The 19,606-nt window shown below is 38.6% G+C and overlaps 1 protein-coding gene across 10 annotated transcripts in view; it reads left to right on the forward strand.

Moving 5' to 3' along the window:
• Dock3 (dedicator of cytokinesis 3) overlaps positions 1–19,606 on the forward strand; it is a 561,871-nt gene that overhangs the window by 482,147 nt on the left and 60,118 nt on the right. For 9 of the 10 annotated variants that reach the window (XM_074059333.1, XM_074059340.1, XM_074059334.1 and 6 more), the window contains 7 exons: positions 2,400–2,527; positions 4,845–4,991; positions 6,523–6,621; positions 15,310–15,404; positions 17,036–17,111; positions 17,500–17,600; positions 17,871–17,929. In XM_074059333.1, coding sequence (XP_073915434.1) covers positions 2,400–2,527; positions 4,845–4,991; positions 6,523–6,621; positions 15,310–15,404; positions 17,036–17,111; positions 17,500–17,600; positions 17,871–17,929 — 705 coding nt within the window. The remainder of the gene's footprint in view (positions 1–2,399; positions 2,528–4,844; positions 4,992–6,522; positions 6,622–15,309; positions 15,405–17,035; positions 17,112–17,499; positions 17,601–17,870; positions 17,930–19,606) is intronic. The other variant, XM_074059336.1, reaches the window with a different exon arrangement.

The raw sequence follows: 19,606 nt of genomic DNA on the forward strand, positions 1-19,606 counted from the left end.
ATTGGCAGTAAGTGTTGGCCAGTTATCAAAGGTTATGACAAGGCAAATGTTGTACTCCAGTTGCTTTCATTGCTGTGGACACACCAAGAAGCAACCTAACAAGCCTGTGGGGGAAAGGAGGAAGGTCTTGTGGTTTGCCAAGGTGAATGTTTACCAGAATAGGAGTGACTGATTTACTTAGCCAGGATGTGAAAAGGAGCCTACAGATCTAGTCATTGTAGTTCATGCTAAGTGTGACATCTACATGGAGTTTTCACTGTAAACTGTGCTTTTAATTTGAAATGAGTAAGCATTAAAAAAATTCATTGCTGAGCCACCTGAGTTCTACTGAGGAAATCATTGCCTATGCCTATTGCTTCCAGTGTATTTCCTGCTCTTTCCTGTACTAGCTTCAAGGTTTCAGATCTTATATTAAGGTCTTTAATCCACTTTGAGTTGATACTTGTACAAGGTGATAAACATGGATCTATCTAGTTTCAGTTTTCTGCAGGCAGATAGCCAGTTTTCCCAGCAACATTTGTTGAAAAGGCTGTGTTTTCTCCATTGTATGTTTTTGGCACCTTTGTCAAAAATTAGGTGGGTGTAGCTACAGGGATTCATATCCAAGTCTTCTATTCTGTTCCATTGGTCTTCATCTGTTTTGTGCCAGTACCATGCTGTTTTTATTGCTATAGGTCTGTAGTATAGTTTGAAGTCGAGTATTGTGAGCATTGCTCTTTTTGCTCATTATTGCCTTGGCTGTTTACAGTCTTTTGTGCTTCCACAGAATGGGAAGAAATCTTTGCCAGCTATACATCAGACAAGGGACTGATAACCAGAATATACAGGGAGCTCAAAACTCTAAACTTCCAAAAAAATCAATGACCCAAGGAAGAAATGGGCAAATGAACTAAACAGAGCTTTTTCAAAGGAAGAAGTCCAAATACTATAAAAAAACCATGAAAAAAATTGCTCACCACACCTAGCCATAAAGGAAATACAAATCAAAACCACATTAAGATTCTGCCTTACTCCTGTTAGAATAGCTACCATCAAGAGTATCAATGACAACAAATGTTGGCGAGGATGCAGGGAAAATGGAACCTCATACAGTGCTGGTAGGAATGTAAGTTAGTACAACAACTATGGAAAACAGTATGGAGGCTCCTTAAAAAACTAAAAATAGACTGCCATACGATCCAGCAATACCATTCCTACAGATACACCTGAAGGATTGTGAGCCACCTTACAACAAAGGCACCTGCACACTCATGTTTATTGCAGCAACACTATTCACAATAGCCAAGCTATGGAAGCAGCAAAGATGCCCCACTACTTATGAATGAGTTAAGAAAATGTGGTATTTATATACAATGTAGTTTTACTCAGCCACAAAGAAGAGTGAAATTTTGTCATTTGCAGGTAAATGAATGGAACTGGAGAACATAATCTTAAGTGAAGTTAGCCAGGCTCAGAGGGCCAAAAGCAACATGTTCTCTCTCATGTGAAATATAGACCTAATACAAATACAGCAGTATTATGAAACACTGGTCACACTAAGGGGAGGTCATGCTCAGGAAGGGTAGGGAAACTTAAGAACTTGACTATGTTTTATATACTTTCTATGCAAGAATTAACATAGAAATCTTAAGCCAACTGAAACTACCATAAGAAAGGGACTAAGGTAAAATGAAGAAAATTAGAGGAGATAAACAAGTAGGGGTTATATACATACATATATATATATATATATATATATATATGGAAATATCACAAGGAAACTCCCTGTGTAGCTACCTTTATCTCAAACAAGCTAAAATGTCATGTTTTTCGTTTTATCTTTTCTTTTTTTTCTTCCGCAAAATCAGAGAATAGAAAGATGGAACAAGTCCTGTCTAGGGGGGTGGGCTGGCACCAGAGGGACAGGGGAGGTGATGGAGAAAGGGGGTAGGAAGGTGAGTACATTGTAAAGTGTGTATACATGTATATAAATGCAAAAATGACACCTGTTGCGGTGGGGGGGATAAAGAAGAATGGTGGAGGGGGTGAATTCATGTACCATAGATTTGATACATTGTAAGAACCTGTGTAAATGCCACAGTGTACCCCCAGCACAACAATAAAGGGAAAAAATTTATTTGGAAGTAGACTTCACCGTTCATCTTGCATAAAATGTCACGAATGAGGGACCCTGATCAAGAATGAAGGAAAGAAAGATGGAAGAACAATGTCATGGGATGGCTTATAATTTCTATGCACCAGCCTTTTAGACTCTTGTAAGGAAAGGGAGTGACCTCTAACTTTGCTCCAGTCTCAACCCCTCCTGCTTTGAAAACAGTTAAGTTCCACATGACACTGGCTTCTAGCAGTAACCAGTTCATCTCTAAAGGGCTTCTTCGTCTTTGTGTTTTCTCTCCCAGAATCCCGCCGCATCCTGCTTCCTGTGGTTCTCCATCACATTCACCTTCACCTGAGACAGCAGAAAGAGCTGCTAATCTGCTCAGGGATTCTTGGCAGCATCTTCTCCATCATCAAGACCAGCTCTCTGGTAGTGGCCCCACACCCACTCCATCCAGCTCAGCTGTGCCCTAATCTTGTGTTACTGTAGCTAAAGGCAGACCAACAAAGATTGTTTTGTACACTTCTCCATCAGAGAGATGCTTTCATCAGTGACAGGGAGGTACCCAAATGAATGGAGGCCTGTGTGTGCCCAGAGGGTTTCTCAATACAGTATAGTCTTGTTGTTTTAAGAAGTTTCACTACCATAAAACTACTCAGAAATATAGTTACTTCTAGTACCAGAAAGCCCATTCTTACACCATGCTCAGTTTCTGTCAAAAGTATTAATTCTGATTTTCTGATAGTTTTCTTAGGATATTAAACATGAGCACAGGAAGGCAGATCCAGACTAAGGGACACGTTGCTCATTCATACTTTTCTTTAAGCTTCCTGACAGCTTGATTCTACCCATATGGCGTTCCTACACCATGCCAGATGAGTTCAGGATACAAAAGAGGTATATGTTGCCCACAAGAGCTCTGAGCCCTGAGGGATGGTAGAATTGTATTTTAGAAGTCAGCTTTCAACCAATAATGCGTCTGCCTATTTTCTTTCCTCTTTTTTTTTCTTTTTAAAAGAGATGTATGGTAGGATGTAGGTAATTGAGGCATGGAAGGAGCAAAGAAAAGACATAGATGAGAATAGGAATTTATTTGTGTATGTTATATACTTACTATAATAGAAGTATATATTTCTTATAGAAAATTTGAAAAATATAAAGAATGAAGAACAAAATGGGTTTTTATTATAACTTTTTTTAATTGAAGACTTCTAGAGAATAAAATTTCAAGTGTATTTAAAGTGAAGACCAGGGGCCAGGTGATAAGCATATATGAGACTAGGCTGGGCTGTACAGGTAGAGCAGGAAAGACATCTAAAAGAAAGAATATGTTCAGTTTGAAAAAGAGACAGGGACCTGAACAGGAGCTCTGTTGTCCAGAATTAAAATACCATCTGGTAACAGAGGCCTAGCTTCTCAGAGAGTGGCTGTGATTGTGGTAGTGACCCTACTGTTTGCTCTTGACTCCAGACAAGTCTTGACATATCTCCTTCCCATCGGGTCTCAGAGAAGCCACACCAAATATGTAAAGTCTGCTAGTAGCCCAAGGTCATACCTGAGGAAAGCTTATTGCTAAACAAAGGGGAGAAATTGAAGCCAAATAAAGAGAAGGAGGAATTAGTGAAGGACATGGTTTGGTTATATTTTGGGAAATAGTATAATTAGTTGCCTACAACTGCTCAAAGATATATCATAGAAAAGAGTATTACAATCACTTTAAAAGATGGTGAAGATGACTTTAGTCCCAAGAGTTGTTCAAATTCCTCATTTGGAATGAGGCAGAATATAACTATATTGGATGGATGGATGGGTAGAGGGACCAATGAATTATAAGTTCCATGAGAGCAGTGATATTATCTCCTTTGTTTCACCTCTATGTATTAATGTTCTCGGTGACCAGTACATGGTAAATGTTTAATGAAAGGTGGATGGTGGGTGGATGAGTGGATGGATGAATGGTAGGTAGACATTAGGACCAGTAGTAGTATAAAGATCTTGAAGAAGAGGCAATGGGAATTTCTTTGTTAAATAATTAAAATCAAGCTACAGAATTTGAAATGAATGTGAGCGTCTATAAAAGGATAACACAGACTCTTCCAAAATTCTGATGGCTAGGAAGCAGCCTGCAGTGAGAAGACATGTTCCATTATTTTTGTGAGGCTGCCAGGAAAAGATGGATTGAGAGTAGAGTTCTTCAGGTGAACTGGAAACATGAGCAAAAGATGCAGGCATATCTGGGCGGCAGTCAGGGCTCACAAAGATTGAGAGCAACCAAGGAGGAAACCTCAGAAAGACAGTATTTCTGTATTGCATCAGCACTAGTGAAGATGCTGTTGGCCACACTTTACCATTTGTCAAACTATTATCCTTTCTGAAAATTTTAGTCAGCATGGTTATGCTTTCTCCTGACCATACTACAGAAATCAAAGAAAACTTTTAACTCAGGACATTCACTTCTGCCCTGTATGTCAAAATTAATGAGCCTACCTGAGATTCAGAATCTGGGTAGTGTTTGTAGGGGCAAGTCACCAGCTACTATGTCTGGGCAACAGTGACAGGTGTGCCTCACCTCCTTTCGCAGCCACTGCCGTGGGTTCCTTGATACTGTACATTGGTGAGACTAAGAGCCCAGTGTTGAAAATCCAGTCAGAAGACTGTTCTGACATGACTGACTTAGTAAGTGCTGCCGGCTAAACACTGGTTTAGCCTAGTGCTTAACAGTGTACTCTTTCGCTACTCACTTCAGGAAGCAGATGTCATGGAGGAGGTAGAGATGATGGTGGAGAGCCTCTTGGATGTGCTCTTGCAGACTCTGCTCACTATCATGAGTAAATCACACGCTCAGGAGGCGGTAAGAGGGCAGCGGTGCCCGCAGTGCACAGCCGAGATCACTGTTAGTAACTAACATTCAGGTTTTCTTGTCTTCTTTTCTAACCTGGGGCTCCTCCATATCACCCCATCTCACATCCCACCACCTTCATCTCAGCCTCTCCCCTGCATGGTGGTCAGCATGATACACTCTTCCTTCCTTCCTGAATCTGACTTGTCTCTCTACTCTGAAAGCTCTAGTTTCATACCCCCAGAAGTCTACTTTAGGGCAGATTCAGGGAATGCTTCTTACCTTGTTTTCCTGCATTGTTTCAGGTGGTCTTTGCCTTAAAGCCAAGTCATTTTCTATAATGTGAATTAAGAAGGAAACTGGTAAGGTGTTGTAAGAGGTTGAAAATAACAAATAGATATTCCTTCTAGGAATCCTCTCATATAGGCTTTCCTAAATAATTTTCTTATATCTGCAAATCAGTTGTCTTTGTCCTTAGTGTTTATATCTAAATGAATAGCCTTAGGAAAAATGCAATGAGGTAGAATTGCACAGGCATTTCTGAATGATGAATTTATATGATCTAATTAGGCGAGAAACAAGCTAAGAAAGCCTCTCGGGAGGGAAAGAGATAGCACTTTGGGCCCATTTTTCAAATGAAACTGGGCAAGGGGTGGTGAACTTATTCAAGCTACACTATATATATGTATGGAATTATTACAATGAAATCTGGTATCATTAATGTATAATTCAGAAATTAAATTTTTAAAAAACTAAAGTTTATATATATACATATTTTTCATACATATAATAATTTCAGAAATCTAGAAAGGATTTGAAAGACTAAAAAACTACTGTTAAATTCCCATGAATTTGGAAACAATTGAAAATCATCCAAGTAAAGTACTTTTCATCCCTCCCTTCTGACGAGGCAGTCTATTCTAGGAGGAGGCCATTCTTGGCTGCTTATGCCAAAAAACTGCCATAAGATTGTTTTTGGAGTCCTTGAAGAGGGTTTTCTTCCATCTATCCCAATAGAACTTGAAGAAATTTCGAAGATTCATAATTATCCTTAAATTTTTATTTGTCTTAAAACCACAGCTTGTTCCCTCCAAAAGGTCAGTTTTAGCTACTTTGCCTTGTTGATCCTCTGTGTTCCATTTGCTCAGTCCAGTTGCCCTATGCAAGCTCTGGGAAGTACCCCCAGAAAGTCCTTAGAGAAAGGCTTTCCTGTCTTAGCAGGATGAACAGGTCCAAATTCTTAAAAAAAAAGGCCAAGCTCCCTCTTCCAAGTAGCCCCTATAGATTCCAGTGTGGTGCTCTGACAATAAAAGATTATTTAACCAATCTTTCCTGGGGGAAAAATGAGAATACTTCCTCCATTTTTCAGTACTGCTTTGTTGTAAGTTAGGGCATCACAGGCCTTATTAAAACTCCAAAGCCCTCCAGAAAAAGAGTACTCATTTTAAGGGCCAGACTTACCACCGTTCTTCCATGATCATTGGGGCCATTTCAGACCCTCCCTTCTCTCCTTTCCCTCTGTGTATTGGAGAAACACAACCTTTGTGATTGGTTGTGCTAAATCTTTTTTTGGATTGGTTCCCAGGGGGAGTATGTGTCCTGCCTTCTGTCATTGCTTCGTCAGATGTGTGATACCCATTACCAACACCTCCTGGACAACTTCCAGAGCAAAGATGAACTCAAGGTAGGCCAGTGCCTTTCAACAAGGAAAAAAAGTATGCAGCCCAGATTGCCGCAGGCTCTTTCCTGTTAGGAAGATGCAGTGTCCCTACATAGCCAGACCCCAGTAACACTGGCAAGTTTTCTCTGACAGATAGCACCCTGTGACCATGTGCGCGTATCAGAGGCTACTCTGAGCCAAACTTATTCACCAAATCAGAACTCCTCCCTTTCTTAGGAATTTGGCAGTTCCCCTTGTATTTTCCCTTGCAAACCAGGCTTCACTGTTTTAATAATTATAATAATGATGATGCTGACAATTTTCTTCACTTAAATGTATTTCTGTAAAATACCCATAGAGAGTGTGCACTATATACCTTGGACTGGCAGTCTCTGAATCTGGACCACTGAGGGACAGATACTGCAGAGCAATGGGCCTGGGGTCCAGACAACAGGAAAGCATTGCCCAAACTGAATGTGGGATCAGCTGTTGGCAGATTCCTAGGGCTTGTGTCTGCATTAAAGCATGTTGCTCACTTCCTTCCTGGATTAAGTACCTAGTCTCTTGTACTTCATAGTAGTACATCCCACTGTTTCTCATTTGTGTTATGTTTATTAACCATATCATGTCAATTAATAAATGTCAGTTGTCACTGTCTAGTATCTCATCTTGCCTCCCCTTCCACAGATAGGTATCATTAACAGCCCTTAAAGTAAGCCAAAGTCACCCAGAGCTCACGTCTAGATTAAGCAGAGCTTGAGCTGAGTTGTGGAGCCAGAAAGGCCACACTTCGCTATTTTAGATAATTCTCATCCTGTTTGTGTTATACTAACTGACTCTCAATCAGGCTGACATCATTCTCTTACTTTTTAATTAAATGTTTATTTTCATTGCAGCAATATGCATATATGATTTTAAAAGCCAAATTAAAACTAAGTTTATAACATAAAACAGTGGTTCTCTGGTTTAGCCTGACAAATATCTACTCCCTACTCCCCAAGGGCAGCCACTTGCAGTCTTACTATTCTTCAGAAAGCTTCTACTAAAAAATTTTGGATATTGTTAGTTATTACCTATTTTCTTCTTCCCAAGGAAATTGAGGATGAGTCTCACAAATCATTCCTCTATTAGACACATTTTTCCTCCCATTCTTCTAATGTAGTTTTCATATGTTTTTGTTTAAATTGGTAATAAGCTTTCTTTATTTCAGCTAGGTAAGTACTGTGGTGAGCCAAGAGCTGTACTATATTTCCTTTCTGTGCAACTTATTTTTCCAGAAATTAATTTCCTCTCTTCTGATTTGCTTATATTTAGTTTTGCTTTTGTTTTCACATCTGGTTAGGATTTTCTACTCTTGTTATCATCTTTCTAATATACCTCTTCTTCTAACTTTTATCATTGTCAAAGCTGTCAGATACTGTCAGGTCACTTTTTTTCCTACAAACTTACCCTCCTGTTTTTTTTGGCAGGGTAGTTGTTGGTTTTGTTCATTTTGTTTGGAGGCTGTTAGTTTTTTTGTTTGGGTTGGGTTTTTTGTTTCTTGGGGTTTTGTTTTGTGTGATGTTGGGGATCAAATACAGGGCCTTGCACATGCTAAGTAAGACCTCTACCACTGAGCTACATCCCCAGCCCTTGATGTTTTGAGTCAGGGTCTGTGTAGCTCAGACTAGCCTCAAACTCACAATCTTCCTATATCTGCCTCCCAAGCACTGGGATTATAGGCCTGTACCACCATGCCCAGCCCAGTCTTTCTTTTGTGTTGAAGACTTTCCTCCTTTGTATCAAGACTCCTAGAAGTCAGGCTGTATCTAAAAGTAAAGTCCTTTGGTGCAAATTAGAAGCTCTTAGATGTAAGCAAGGCTTATCTCTGGCAGACTTCCCTGTAGGTGACTAAAGAAGGTCTTTTTGATGAAGACACACCCTAATTCCTTTATCTGTAGTCCTATTCTTTTGGACTTGAGAGGAATCCTCTATACTGGCTGGAGATGGAGTAGTCTATTCATATTTGGGGAACCAAATAGCAAAAAGGAACTATGAGTCTAAGGTTAAGAAGGTAAACTTTCTCTCAATGCTTGTTTTCATGTTGGCATCTCAGCCCTCAGCTGTTATTGTATCCTTGAGGAGAGATCCTAACTTCAGAGAATAGTCCTCAGTCTTCTGACAGGGAAGGGAAAGGTTGATTACTTAGTAACATGAGACAGCAGAGAGGATCTTGGGAAACTAATCTTTTAACCCTTGTATCCTAGTCCCACAGAGGTATCTGATGGTGCTTCCAGTTTGTTTGCCTTCCTGAGATTCTTGCTTCCTATTGCTCTCACCTCCAAAGGCTCTTGATTATTGGATTTCTCAAGTCTATTAAGCCGGTTACTACAATTTCTTCTTTTTTTTTTAATTTTCAGTGTCTGTGGACCTCATTTTTGTACTGTCTGCTCTCCTGTTTTCTTTGTCTCTGTGGGTCAGTGTATTTGTCTTTCTTATCATTTTAGAAGATGCAGAGGTATAGAGAAATTGTTCAGTCTACCATATTCAATATGGAGTTCTACTCATGTGGGGTTTAGTCAGCATTATTTAGATATAACTTGCATACCATAAGATTCATACTTCTAAAGTGTACAAGGCCCAGCATGGTGATTCACACCTGTAGTCCTAGCATTTGGGAGGTGGAGACAAGAGGATCACAAGTTTGAGGCCAATCTGGTTATACAGCAAGATTCTATTGAAAAAAAAAGCGTACAATTCCATGTCTCTGATTGTATCTATCTTAGAAGACTTACCACAAGAAACAAGATCAAGTTAATTAAAACTTTCCACAAAGAAAGCCCAGGACCCAAATACCTTAATTGGTGAATTCTGCCAAATTTTCAAAGACTCAATACCAATCTTTCACAAACTCTTTCAAAAATTAGAAAAGGAGAGAACACTTCGTAGCTCATATTATGAGGTCATTATTAAAGTCAGGCAACAATCACAAAAAAAGCAAACTGTACACCAATATCCCTTGTGAATATAAATGGAAAAAAAAATCTTCACCAAAATGCTAGCAAACTGGATTCAGCAACATGATGAAGTGATAGTATACCATGTTCAAATTGGATTTATCCCAGTAATGTATGATTAGGTTAAATATGAAAATTAATAAATATAATACCCCACTTATCCAAGGATGTATAAAGTATAAAAACCACATGCTTATTCCAATGCATATAAAAAAGGAATTTTTTTGTGAGGGAGTGAGGTTTCAACTCAAGGCTTTGTGCTTGCAAAGCAGGTGCTCTACTTCTTGAGCAACCCCAGTTCATTTTGCTCTGTTTGTTTTTGGAGATGGAGTCTCACGAACTATTTCCTAGGTCTGTCCTTGATCCACCATCCTTCTGACCTCAGCCTCCTACATAGCTAGGATTACAGGAATCCACACATCACTCAACAGATAAGAAATAAAATGTAATCTCTTTGACCCAGTAAAAAGCATCTGTGAAAATTTATAGCTAATGTCATACTTAATGCCAAAAGTTTGATGCTTTCTCCCTAAGATCAGGAACAAGGGAATGAAGACTGCTCTAAGTTGTTTCCATTATTATATTGAAGATCTAGCTGAGTCAACAAGACATGAAAAAAAGAGAAACAAAAGGCATGTATTAGAGATGAAGAAGTAAAAATCTTTACCCACAGATAACATACATGGTTTTATATACCAAAAATATAAGGCATCCACAAAAAAACTATTAAAAGTAATAAACAAATTCAGTAAAATTGCAGGATTAAGAGCAGTATTCAAAAATCAATTATATTTCTATATACTAGCAATGAATGATCTGAAATACGAAATTTAAAATAATTCCATTTATGAAATCATCAAAATAAATGAAACAATTAGGAAAAGAAGTTGAAGAGGACCCAAATAGCAGAAAGACATCCTGTCTTTATGAATTATAAAATTTAATATTGTTAAGATGGTAGTACTCCCAAATTGGTCTACTGGTTTGATGCAGGACCTTTCAAGATTCCAGCTTCATTTTTACAGAAATCAACAGTGATCCTGAAACTCATATTGAAATGAAAGGGATGCAAAATAGTCAAAACATTCTCTTGAAAAAGAAGAATTTACAGTTCCCTGTTTCAGAACTTAAAAAATAATAAGTAATCGCCAGGCACCAGTGGCTCATGCCTATAATCCTAGCTACTCAGGAGGATCACGATTTGAAGCCAGCCCAGGCAAATAGTTCCTGAGACCCTATCTTTAAAATACCCAACACAAAAAAGGGCTGGTGGAGTGGCCCAAGTGGTAGAGCGCCTGTCTAGCAAGTGTGAGGCCCTGAGTTCAAACCTCAATGCCACTAAACAGATAATAATGAGTAATTAAAATCGGTACTGGCATAAAGATAGGCATGTAAATCAAAAAAATTAAATTGAGAAATAAATCTTTGTGTTAACTCAAAATGGATAAATATAAGCACAAACAATATTAAATTATTAGAATAAAGCATAGAAGTATTTCTTTATGTCCTTAGTTTATAGTGGTTCCTTAGATAGGACAGACACCAAAAGCATAAGCAACAAAAGAAAAAAGATTAGATATACTTAATCAAAATTTAAAACTTTTTTGTTTCAATAGGCATCAATAAGAAAGTGCTAAGGACAGCCCACAGAATGGGAGAAAATGTTTGCTAATCAAAAGTCCAGTAAAGCACTAGAATATTTTTTTTTAAATCTTCGATATGTAATTGGAAGAAAATCCAATTCAAAAATTGGCAAGAGAGGGTTGGAGTATGGCAGTATGGCTCAAGTGACGGAGTGACTACCTAGCAAGCACAAGGCACATGCAAAAAAAAAAAAAAAAAAGGCAAAGGATTTAAGTAGTCATTTTCCCCAAAGAAGACATACACATAACCTATAAACACAAGAAAAGACACTAAACATTATTAGTCATTAGGAAAACAAAAATCACATTAAGATACCACTTCACACTGAAAGTAGATATAGTAAAAAAGACAAATAAATTATTTAATTCTTTAAACTTTAAACATTTGATAGGATTTACCAGTGAAGCCATCTGGTCCTGGGACTTCCTTTATAGGAAAAAAAAAAATTCGAGATAGAGTCTTGCTATGTAGCTGAGCTGTCCTTGTACTCGAAATCCTTCCACCTCAGCCTCCTGAAAACTAGGAATATGGGCATGTGCCACCATACCAAGCTCTTTGTGGAAAGAGTTTTAATTTGATATCTTCACTTGTCAAGAATGTACAGACCTGCATTCTTTCCATTGCCCTCCCTTCTCTTTTATATGTTAAATGAGATATACCACCCCAGAGGGTATTAGGTCTGGGAATAGGAAATGCCTATGTTTGTAAATCCATAACTGGGAAGAATGCATAAAAAAGACCATAAAGAATAGAAGATTCTTTGATTATAAGGTCAACTCAGACCCTTGTATCTAGGCTTGAGTCAAAATATCAAAACAGAGTATCTGGGAAGTTTCTAGGTGGCCATACATCCAGATGGTCAGTTCTTAACTAGAAATCCCAAGACCAGTTAATGAACATAAATACCACGGGATGAAGACTGCATTGAACCTCCCCCTTCTGACAACCTTGTCAGAAAATGCTGCCAACTTATTCTTCCTCTTTCCTTGCACCCTGCTTTGTCTTCCTGCTAAATAAATCTCTTCTATATGCCCCTTCGTGAGTTACTTTGTAATTTATTTTGTCATTATTCCATGTTCCTGGGAAGTCTCAATAGGCTTAGAAAATTGAGTAGTTTCCTTGTACTTTTGGGAAGATCCCTTCTTTTCCAAATACCCTCTCAGCAACAGTACATCACCTGTTAATCTTATTGAGAATCATTTGTACATGATGAATTGGGGTTGTTTTGTTTTGTTTTGTTTGAATTGGGGGTAGAGGGGAGACAGGTTGTCAGTACTAGGGATTAAACCCAAGGCTTCACATGTGTTAGGCAAGTACTCTACCACAATGAATTTTCTCTGGTTGATTTCAAGATTCTCTTTGTTTTGGGTTCTTGACAGTTTGATTCTATGTGGATCTCTTTGATTCTATTCCATTTGGAGTTCACTGATCTTCCTGAATGTATACATTAAAGACATTTTCATCAAATTAGAGAATTATTTGGCCATTTTTTCTTCATACAATGTTTTTCCCCTTTCTCTCCTTTCTTTCTGGAATGCCCTTTAAGGTCTCTGAGGTTCTGTTCCCTTTTTTCATTGTTTTCCTTCCTATTCCTCTTACTCCTGGTGAAAATGAGTGTTTTTCTTCAAGACTAGATGGATAATTTAAATTACCTTATCTTCAAGTTTGCTGATTCTGATGCGGCCCAAATCTACTGCTCAACCTCTGTGGTGAATTTTCTCGTTCCAGTTATTTGAATTTCTATTTGATGCTTTTAAAATAATTACTATGTTATTGATATTCTCTATGAAGAGAACATGATAAGACATTATACTTATGCTGTTTTCTTTTTTCTTGGCAGTGCTGGGGTTTGAACTCAAGGCCTCATGTTTGCTAAGCAGGCACTCTACCACTGAGCCATCCCCCTTTTTTTTCATCAGTTATTTTTTGGATAGAGTCTCAAATTTTTGCCCAGGGCTGACCTCAGATCACAATCCACCTACCTATACTTCCTAATAGCTGGGTTTATAGGCACACAATACCATGTCTAGCTTGTTGGTTGGGATGGGATTGCCCTAATTTTTTTTTTTTCTCCTGACTGGCCTTGAACTGCAATCGTCCCAAACTCCAGCTGGAATTATAAATGTGTGTCACACTTAGGCTGTCTTATAGGACTTCTTTTTTTCTTTTTTCCTGTGTATCAGCCATATTTTCCTTTTTATTTATTTTTTTTTGAGGTACTAGGGTGTGAACTCAGGGCCTCATGCTTGCTAGATATTACTTGAGCCACTCTTCTGGACATTTTCACTTTGTTTATTTTTGAGACAAGGTCTTTCTTTATGACTAGGCTGGTCTGGACTGTGGTCCTCCTATTTGTGCTTCCCCACATAGCTGGAATGCCACAGTAGCAGGCATATGCCACCTGTGCCTAGCAATTGGTTGAGATGGGGGTCTCAAGAAATTTTTCCAGGGCTGGACTTGAACAGCTACATTTCCCAAGTAGCTAGGATTAGAGTCTTGAAACCCACTGTACCTGGCCTCCTATTCTTTTTTATGACTTGAATTTTTTGTTGAAAACTTAATGTTTTATGTAATGTGGCAACTCTGGAAATCAGATCCCCACATCCCTAAGATTTGTTGTTGCTTTTTTGTTGTTTTTTGTTGGTAATGATGTTTGTTTAGTGGCTTTCCTGAACTAATTTTTTTGTCTGTATTCTTTGTTGTGCCTCCACTGAAGTCTCCATTCAGTTACATCAATGATCATCTAATAACTAGATAGAAATGTTCTTAAATGCCTTAAATCAGTAATTCTCTGTACTTTGCTAAGGGGGTATGTATATTGGGGCTCAGCTTCAGCACTCCAGCAATTTATAGCTCTGTCTTAGCCTTTACTTCCTACTTGTACAGAGCCTCATGGTCAGCCAGAAGGTGACAGATTAGGATTCCTTGGATCTTTCCTGGAGGAATGCACAGCTCTGCACAATAATGTGTATTGCCTTCTGGAGTCCCATAAATGTGTCAGAGATTTTCACAGTCCTCTTTGGATATTTTATTACTCAAATTTTCCTAGAATTTTTTTTTGTCATTCTCTGTTTGCCCAAACTGATATAGCTGATTCATGCAGCTAGAACATTAAATTATATTACTGAATTTTTTCAACAAATGCCCTGGACATAGAGCTTTCTCATTGAGTAAGTTTTCAGTCAGCTTAAACAAAAATCATCCCAGTTCACAGGACTTTTCCAGGGAGCTGCCAACCAGGTCAAATAATAACAATTCTCTGGAAGAAGGGGCTTTTTTAGAAATTCTAAAACCATTCTGTCCCTTCCAGTGGTGGGTAGGCTGCTGGTTTTCATAGCTATTGCCATGGTTCTATCGGTGATTGTTTTCAGGGCTACAATTTTTAAGGCTAAAGAGTCAGGGAGAGAAGATGGGAATAGAAAAAATTTAAATGCAACAAAACTCATTGTTGTTACCAAGATTCATCCATTTTTTCTGACTAAATATTCCTCAAATTATTGTAACACTGAATTGTTAATCAGTCTTAGCCATTCCACTGCAGATTTTTAGAGGGTTTTTATTTTATGTTTGGTTTTAGTATAAGTTTGGTTTTTGGTGTTGGGAATTAAACCCAGAGCCTTATATCTACCACTGACCTACACCCCCAGGAATTTTCAGAGGTTTTTACTCTACCATTCCTAAAGTACTTCTCTCATCATTGTATTCTTAACAGCCAAAATAATATGTTCTTGCAGTCAAACACTTAGGGCCTTTGACCCACAGAATGAAGTTCATGGGGTCAGTCTGACACTATTTCTGCTAGATACTGGTCTTCCCTGTGCTTTGAACTTTGGGTTCTATGGGATAGAGTTGGTTCAGAGCTGCCTTTGTTCTGTCCAAGTTGGGTCTAGTCCCATCAGGCCTGGGAGAGTACCCAGAATTCACTCTCAGGTAGTCCTGTAAGAGAGAAGCAAACTTAAGAGAAAACCAGACAAATCCACTAGTCCCACATATACTCATGGTCTAGAGACCAGGAAGGGCCTTTTAAGGAAATGTTTGCTAGTATCTTACATAATCTTTACTCTGTGGTCAGGAATTCCTGCTGAAGATTTTCTGTGTGTTCCGGAACCTAATGAAAATGAGTGTCTTCCCTCGGGACTGGATGGTGATGAGACTGCTCACAAGCAAGTGAGTAAGAAAGGGCCTGTACTGGCATCCACAGAGTTCTTCTTGGACCAAAAAGAGTGTACATATGTGAAAAAGAGCAAAATAAAGATGAAAGCCAAGACTGTGGGAATAGAGAGGAGTTGACAAATGGAAAAAAATGTTTAGAGGCACAATTAGTCAGACTTGGCCATTGACCATCAGGACGAGGAGAGGAAAGAATCAGATATTTTTTAAATGGGTTCTAAGTACCTGGTAAATGTTGGTATAATAAGGATAGGAAAGGATATGTTAAGGATGTGAAATATAATACCCAAAGAAAGGATCCTCCTTAAAGAAGGCCTGCCCAGGGGCCACTGGCCTCTGCTGCTCTATAGCTTTAGACAGTGTCCCAAGCTCTCCTCCCAGTTTGAGTTGTGTTATTTGCCAGACAATGCTTGCCTTCCACAGTTAGTGCTACCTACCCATTTGAGACTTGGCAGCAAAGCTATAATCACTTGTGACTATGAGCACAGAATTCACTCTAAGGCTATTCTTAACTTGTCTGCCCATTCATATTTCTAACCTGTGTTTTCTTTTGGCAAACCAGATGAGTGATACATGTGGTAAAAGGCTGGCTCATTTGATCTCTCTACTCAAGACTAATTGGCCTTCAGTCTTTAGCCTGCTGTCTTCTCCCACTGATCTTCCTTTTACATTGGCATTATACAGAATGTAGTAAAATTATTTATGTTAGATATATTAGCAAGCCACCATGATTTTTCCACTTTGTACCTTTTATAGGGCTCTTCTCCCTCCAGCTGTCCAGAAGACAATGAAATAATGGTTATAAAGTTGCACATATAGTTCCTCAAATAGTGGATTTTCCATTTGAATCATTCTTATTTCTGTCTCTTAGTTCTATTCTAATACTTTGCTTTACAGCCTATCTTGTAGGAGCAGCCTCTTTCAAGGCTTTTACCCTTAAAATTTGTCACCCGTTCTGCTAATGGACTAGTCTCACTGATGCATTGTTTTTGCCTCTTCTGCACCAAAGCCCAACTGACCACTGTTATACATCAGTCCCTTTGCTGTGTAGGCAAGGCCTTCTAATCAAACCCTCATGTACCCATCCCACTTCACTTCCTTTCTACTTCAACGCATGCACTCCAGCAAGGTAGCCTCCCATTGTCCCTTATGTATTCCCAGAATAAGATTAAAAGTGATATTCCAGACTAAAATTTGTATTCAAATTGGCTCTTAGATGAAAATACTAGTATATGACAAAAGGAAGTATTTAATAACTATAATCTATTATCAAATAAAATAATAAAATCATGTTCTAAATTCTACAAGGTTACCGTAGTATGTATTGATTACCCAAAAGTCCCCCCAAAAAACTAGAAATTAATCTTTGAGCTAAAAGAAATCTCAAAAAACCATAAGGCCCAGAGAGAAGTAATATCAAGGACCTACTGATGTCCTATGCTATCTTACTATCTATGGGGTATTTCTCCAAGACTGATTTTCCTGTGGAACTTACACCATCTTCTCTTTCACATGGGAGCAAGTTGTCTTCAAGTAGTTTGCCTGTGGGCCATAGACAACTGATGCTAAGCTATCAGATATGATTATTAGTCTTTTAATTCTGCCAATGCTTTGTTTCCTTATTGCAGTATTATAGTCACTACTGTCCAGTACCTGTCCTCTGCACTGCACAAGAATTTCACAGAGACAGATTTTGACTTCAAGGTAGGAGCTCCTGAAATCCATCAATATCATAATAACCTCAGAAAGCTAAAAACCCACACTTGTTTCTTTTTGCTTTATTAATATTTTCATAATATCAAACAGCTTCCAAGCCTGATGATAACTAGAAGACTTCCCTGATGGAAGTATTGGGTGGCCAGACATTTATGAGTATGCATACTCATAAATAGTCCAGAGTGAACACTATTGGCTTCAGGAGGAATCAAGAAAGAAAAGGGCTAAAGGGCCTATTTGCAAAATTACTTAAAAGGGAAAAAAATTAGGATGTTAAGATTATAAAACAGATTCTGTGTTACATTCATGTATTTTGTAACTCTCCTTGCAAGGTTAAAAACTCAAGCTGTCGTATGATTCTTCTTTTTATTTCTAGGTGTGGAATTCTTATTTTAGTCTGGCAGTTCTGTTCATAAATCAGCCAAGCCTCCAGCTAGAAATCATTACTCCAGCCAAAAGGAAGAAGATTCTAGATAAGTAAGACAGATGTCTCCTGTTTACCTCCCTGCCATTTGCCCAGATGGGACTATTTTTCTATAACAGGCTCCTTCCAAAGTCCACAAGGTTCTCACATGGGTAGTTTCTCAATGAGCTTAATGTGAAAGTTCACTCAAGATCCAAATGGCTGAGCGTTTTTGAGAAGCATTAGAAACAAACAGTGCTGAGGTTCTGGCCTCATAAGATTTTCAACCCTATCTTCCAGACCCTTCCTCCACTAACATCTGGCTTCTGTGTCACCATTCCCAGGTATGGAGACATGCGTGTGATGATGGCTTATGAACTGTTCAGCATGTGGCAGAATTTGGGTAGGTCTTTTCTCCCTGTACTCTTCCACATATTGCATAGTCAAATTTAAAAGTACCAGGACTAATAACTTCCCCCAAAGAAGTTAATTTAGGCCCAAAAAATCCTTATATAACTTTAGCATAATACCTCAAATGGATGGTATAGCACATGTGCAGAAAGCCCTTGGCAGGGAGAGTTTGGCTGAGAAGTAAGACTCCAGTACTACATATGCACAGTCCCTATTTTGAGAACTAAAATCAAAGGAATAAAAGAAAAGGAGGAATCTAATAGGTTTTTCCCTGTTTGAGAATCCATGCCTTTAATATTTTCTGTGTTCTTCATGTCGTGGTGTGGATGTTGCAGGCTCCAAAGCATAGGTCTTGGAGATACCCAGCACATGAAAAATGGCAGGTATTAATTTTAAGAAAGATTAAAACACTTCTTGGAGCTCTGGTATTCATGCATGCAGATCATGTACCTGACACCAGTCATATGAAGGAACTTATGAGAACAATGTTGCAACCTCTGGATGAGATTGATTTTTGGCTTCCCTTCTTTCCACAGCTTTTGTAGTAGCCACTGCTTTGAATCTAAACTTGTCAGATCAGTGTTTCAAGTAAAACCCTTGGGTTGCCTTGATGACTACCTGGGTCAGCCCGCAATACTGTAGGGATCTGAACATCCCATCAGGAAGCTAGAGATGCTGCTGTTACTGTTTCAAGAGAAGTCTACTTTTAATTAAGCTCATGGCTCTGAAGCCATGAATGATGGTCATAAATTCGTAATCATATGTTAACTATGCCCACCTATAACCTAGAGGGAGCAAGCAAGGTGTACGACATTTCTGCCAGCAATAGGGCCTTCCATCCCTGAGCGGAGATACATTTCCCTAAGCAGACTTTCCAGATTTAGCACTCTTATTCCCTGCATACAGCAGAATTTGGATATGGATTTTTAACCCTGAAGTTGACTATGGAATTCCCAGGAACCCAAGAGACTAATAACTATATTGAGTACCAAGATCAGAATGTGCAAAATCAGCCTTAGGGCTAACATTTGCTTCTTAGATAGGCTTTCAAGATGGAAGAAATAAAAAAGATGATAGATTTTCCTTATGAAGCCATTCCTGCCTAATTTTGCTTTTGGTGGAAATGATTTCACGTGGTTGTAGCAATTATTATACTGGTCCACAGTTTGTCTCTTCCTTAGTCTCTAAAGGACTAAAAGTAGAACTCAGAAGATAGTTCTTTCTGTTTCACAATTGCAAAGAAGTATAGAGTCCTGTCCCATTGGTCCTCAGGCTGGTACTGGCTTCTGAGAACAGGACCAATCACAGGAAAACTCACATCATTCACTTTCCATACAAAGGCCTCATAAAGGAAGTTGAGTGAGCTAATCTGATCTGAGTAAGTATATTGCTACCATCAGAAATAGAGTGTGAAGACATTCAGGGTTAGAGTGGACAAAGAGAGTCTTCAAGCCAACCTGTCAATGTAGGGTTGTGCAGCTCAGAAATGGGGGTTTTTTGGCATACATAGGCACAGGCATTGAAGAGGCCTTTGGTAGCTTGAACCAGGACCCAAGATATCCTGATCAATTAAATGCCTTTAAGCTATAGGTCAAAATCCCAAGGAAAATGTGTATAAAGCAGAAATATTTGGATTTTTCTTTGCTAAATAAATAGACCATCTGAAACT

The sequence above is a fragment of the Castor canadensis genome, chromosome 17 (assembly GCF_047511655.1).
Source record: "Castor canadensis chromosome 17, mCasCan1.hap1v2, whole genome shotgun sequence".
Taxonomy (NCBI): domain Eukaryota; kingdom Metazoa; phylum Chordata; class Mammalia; order Rodentia; family Castoridae; genus Castor; species Castor canadensis.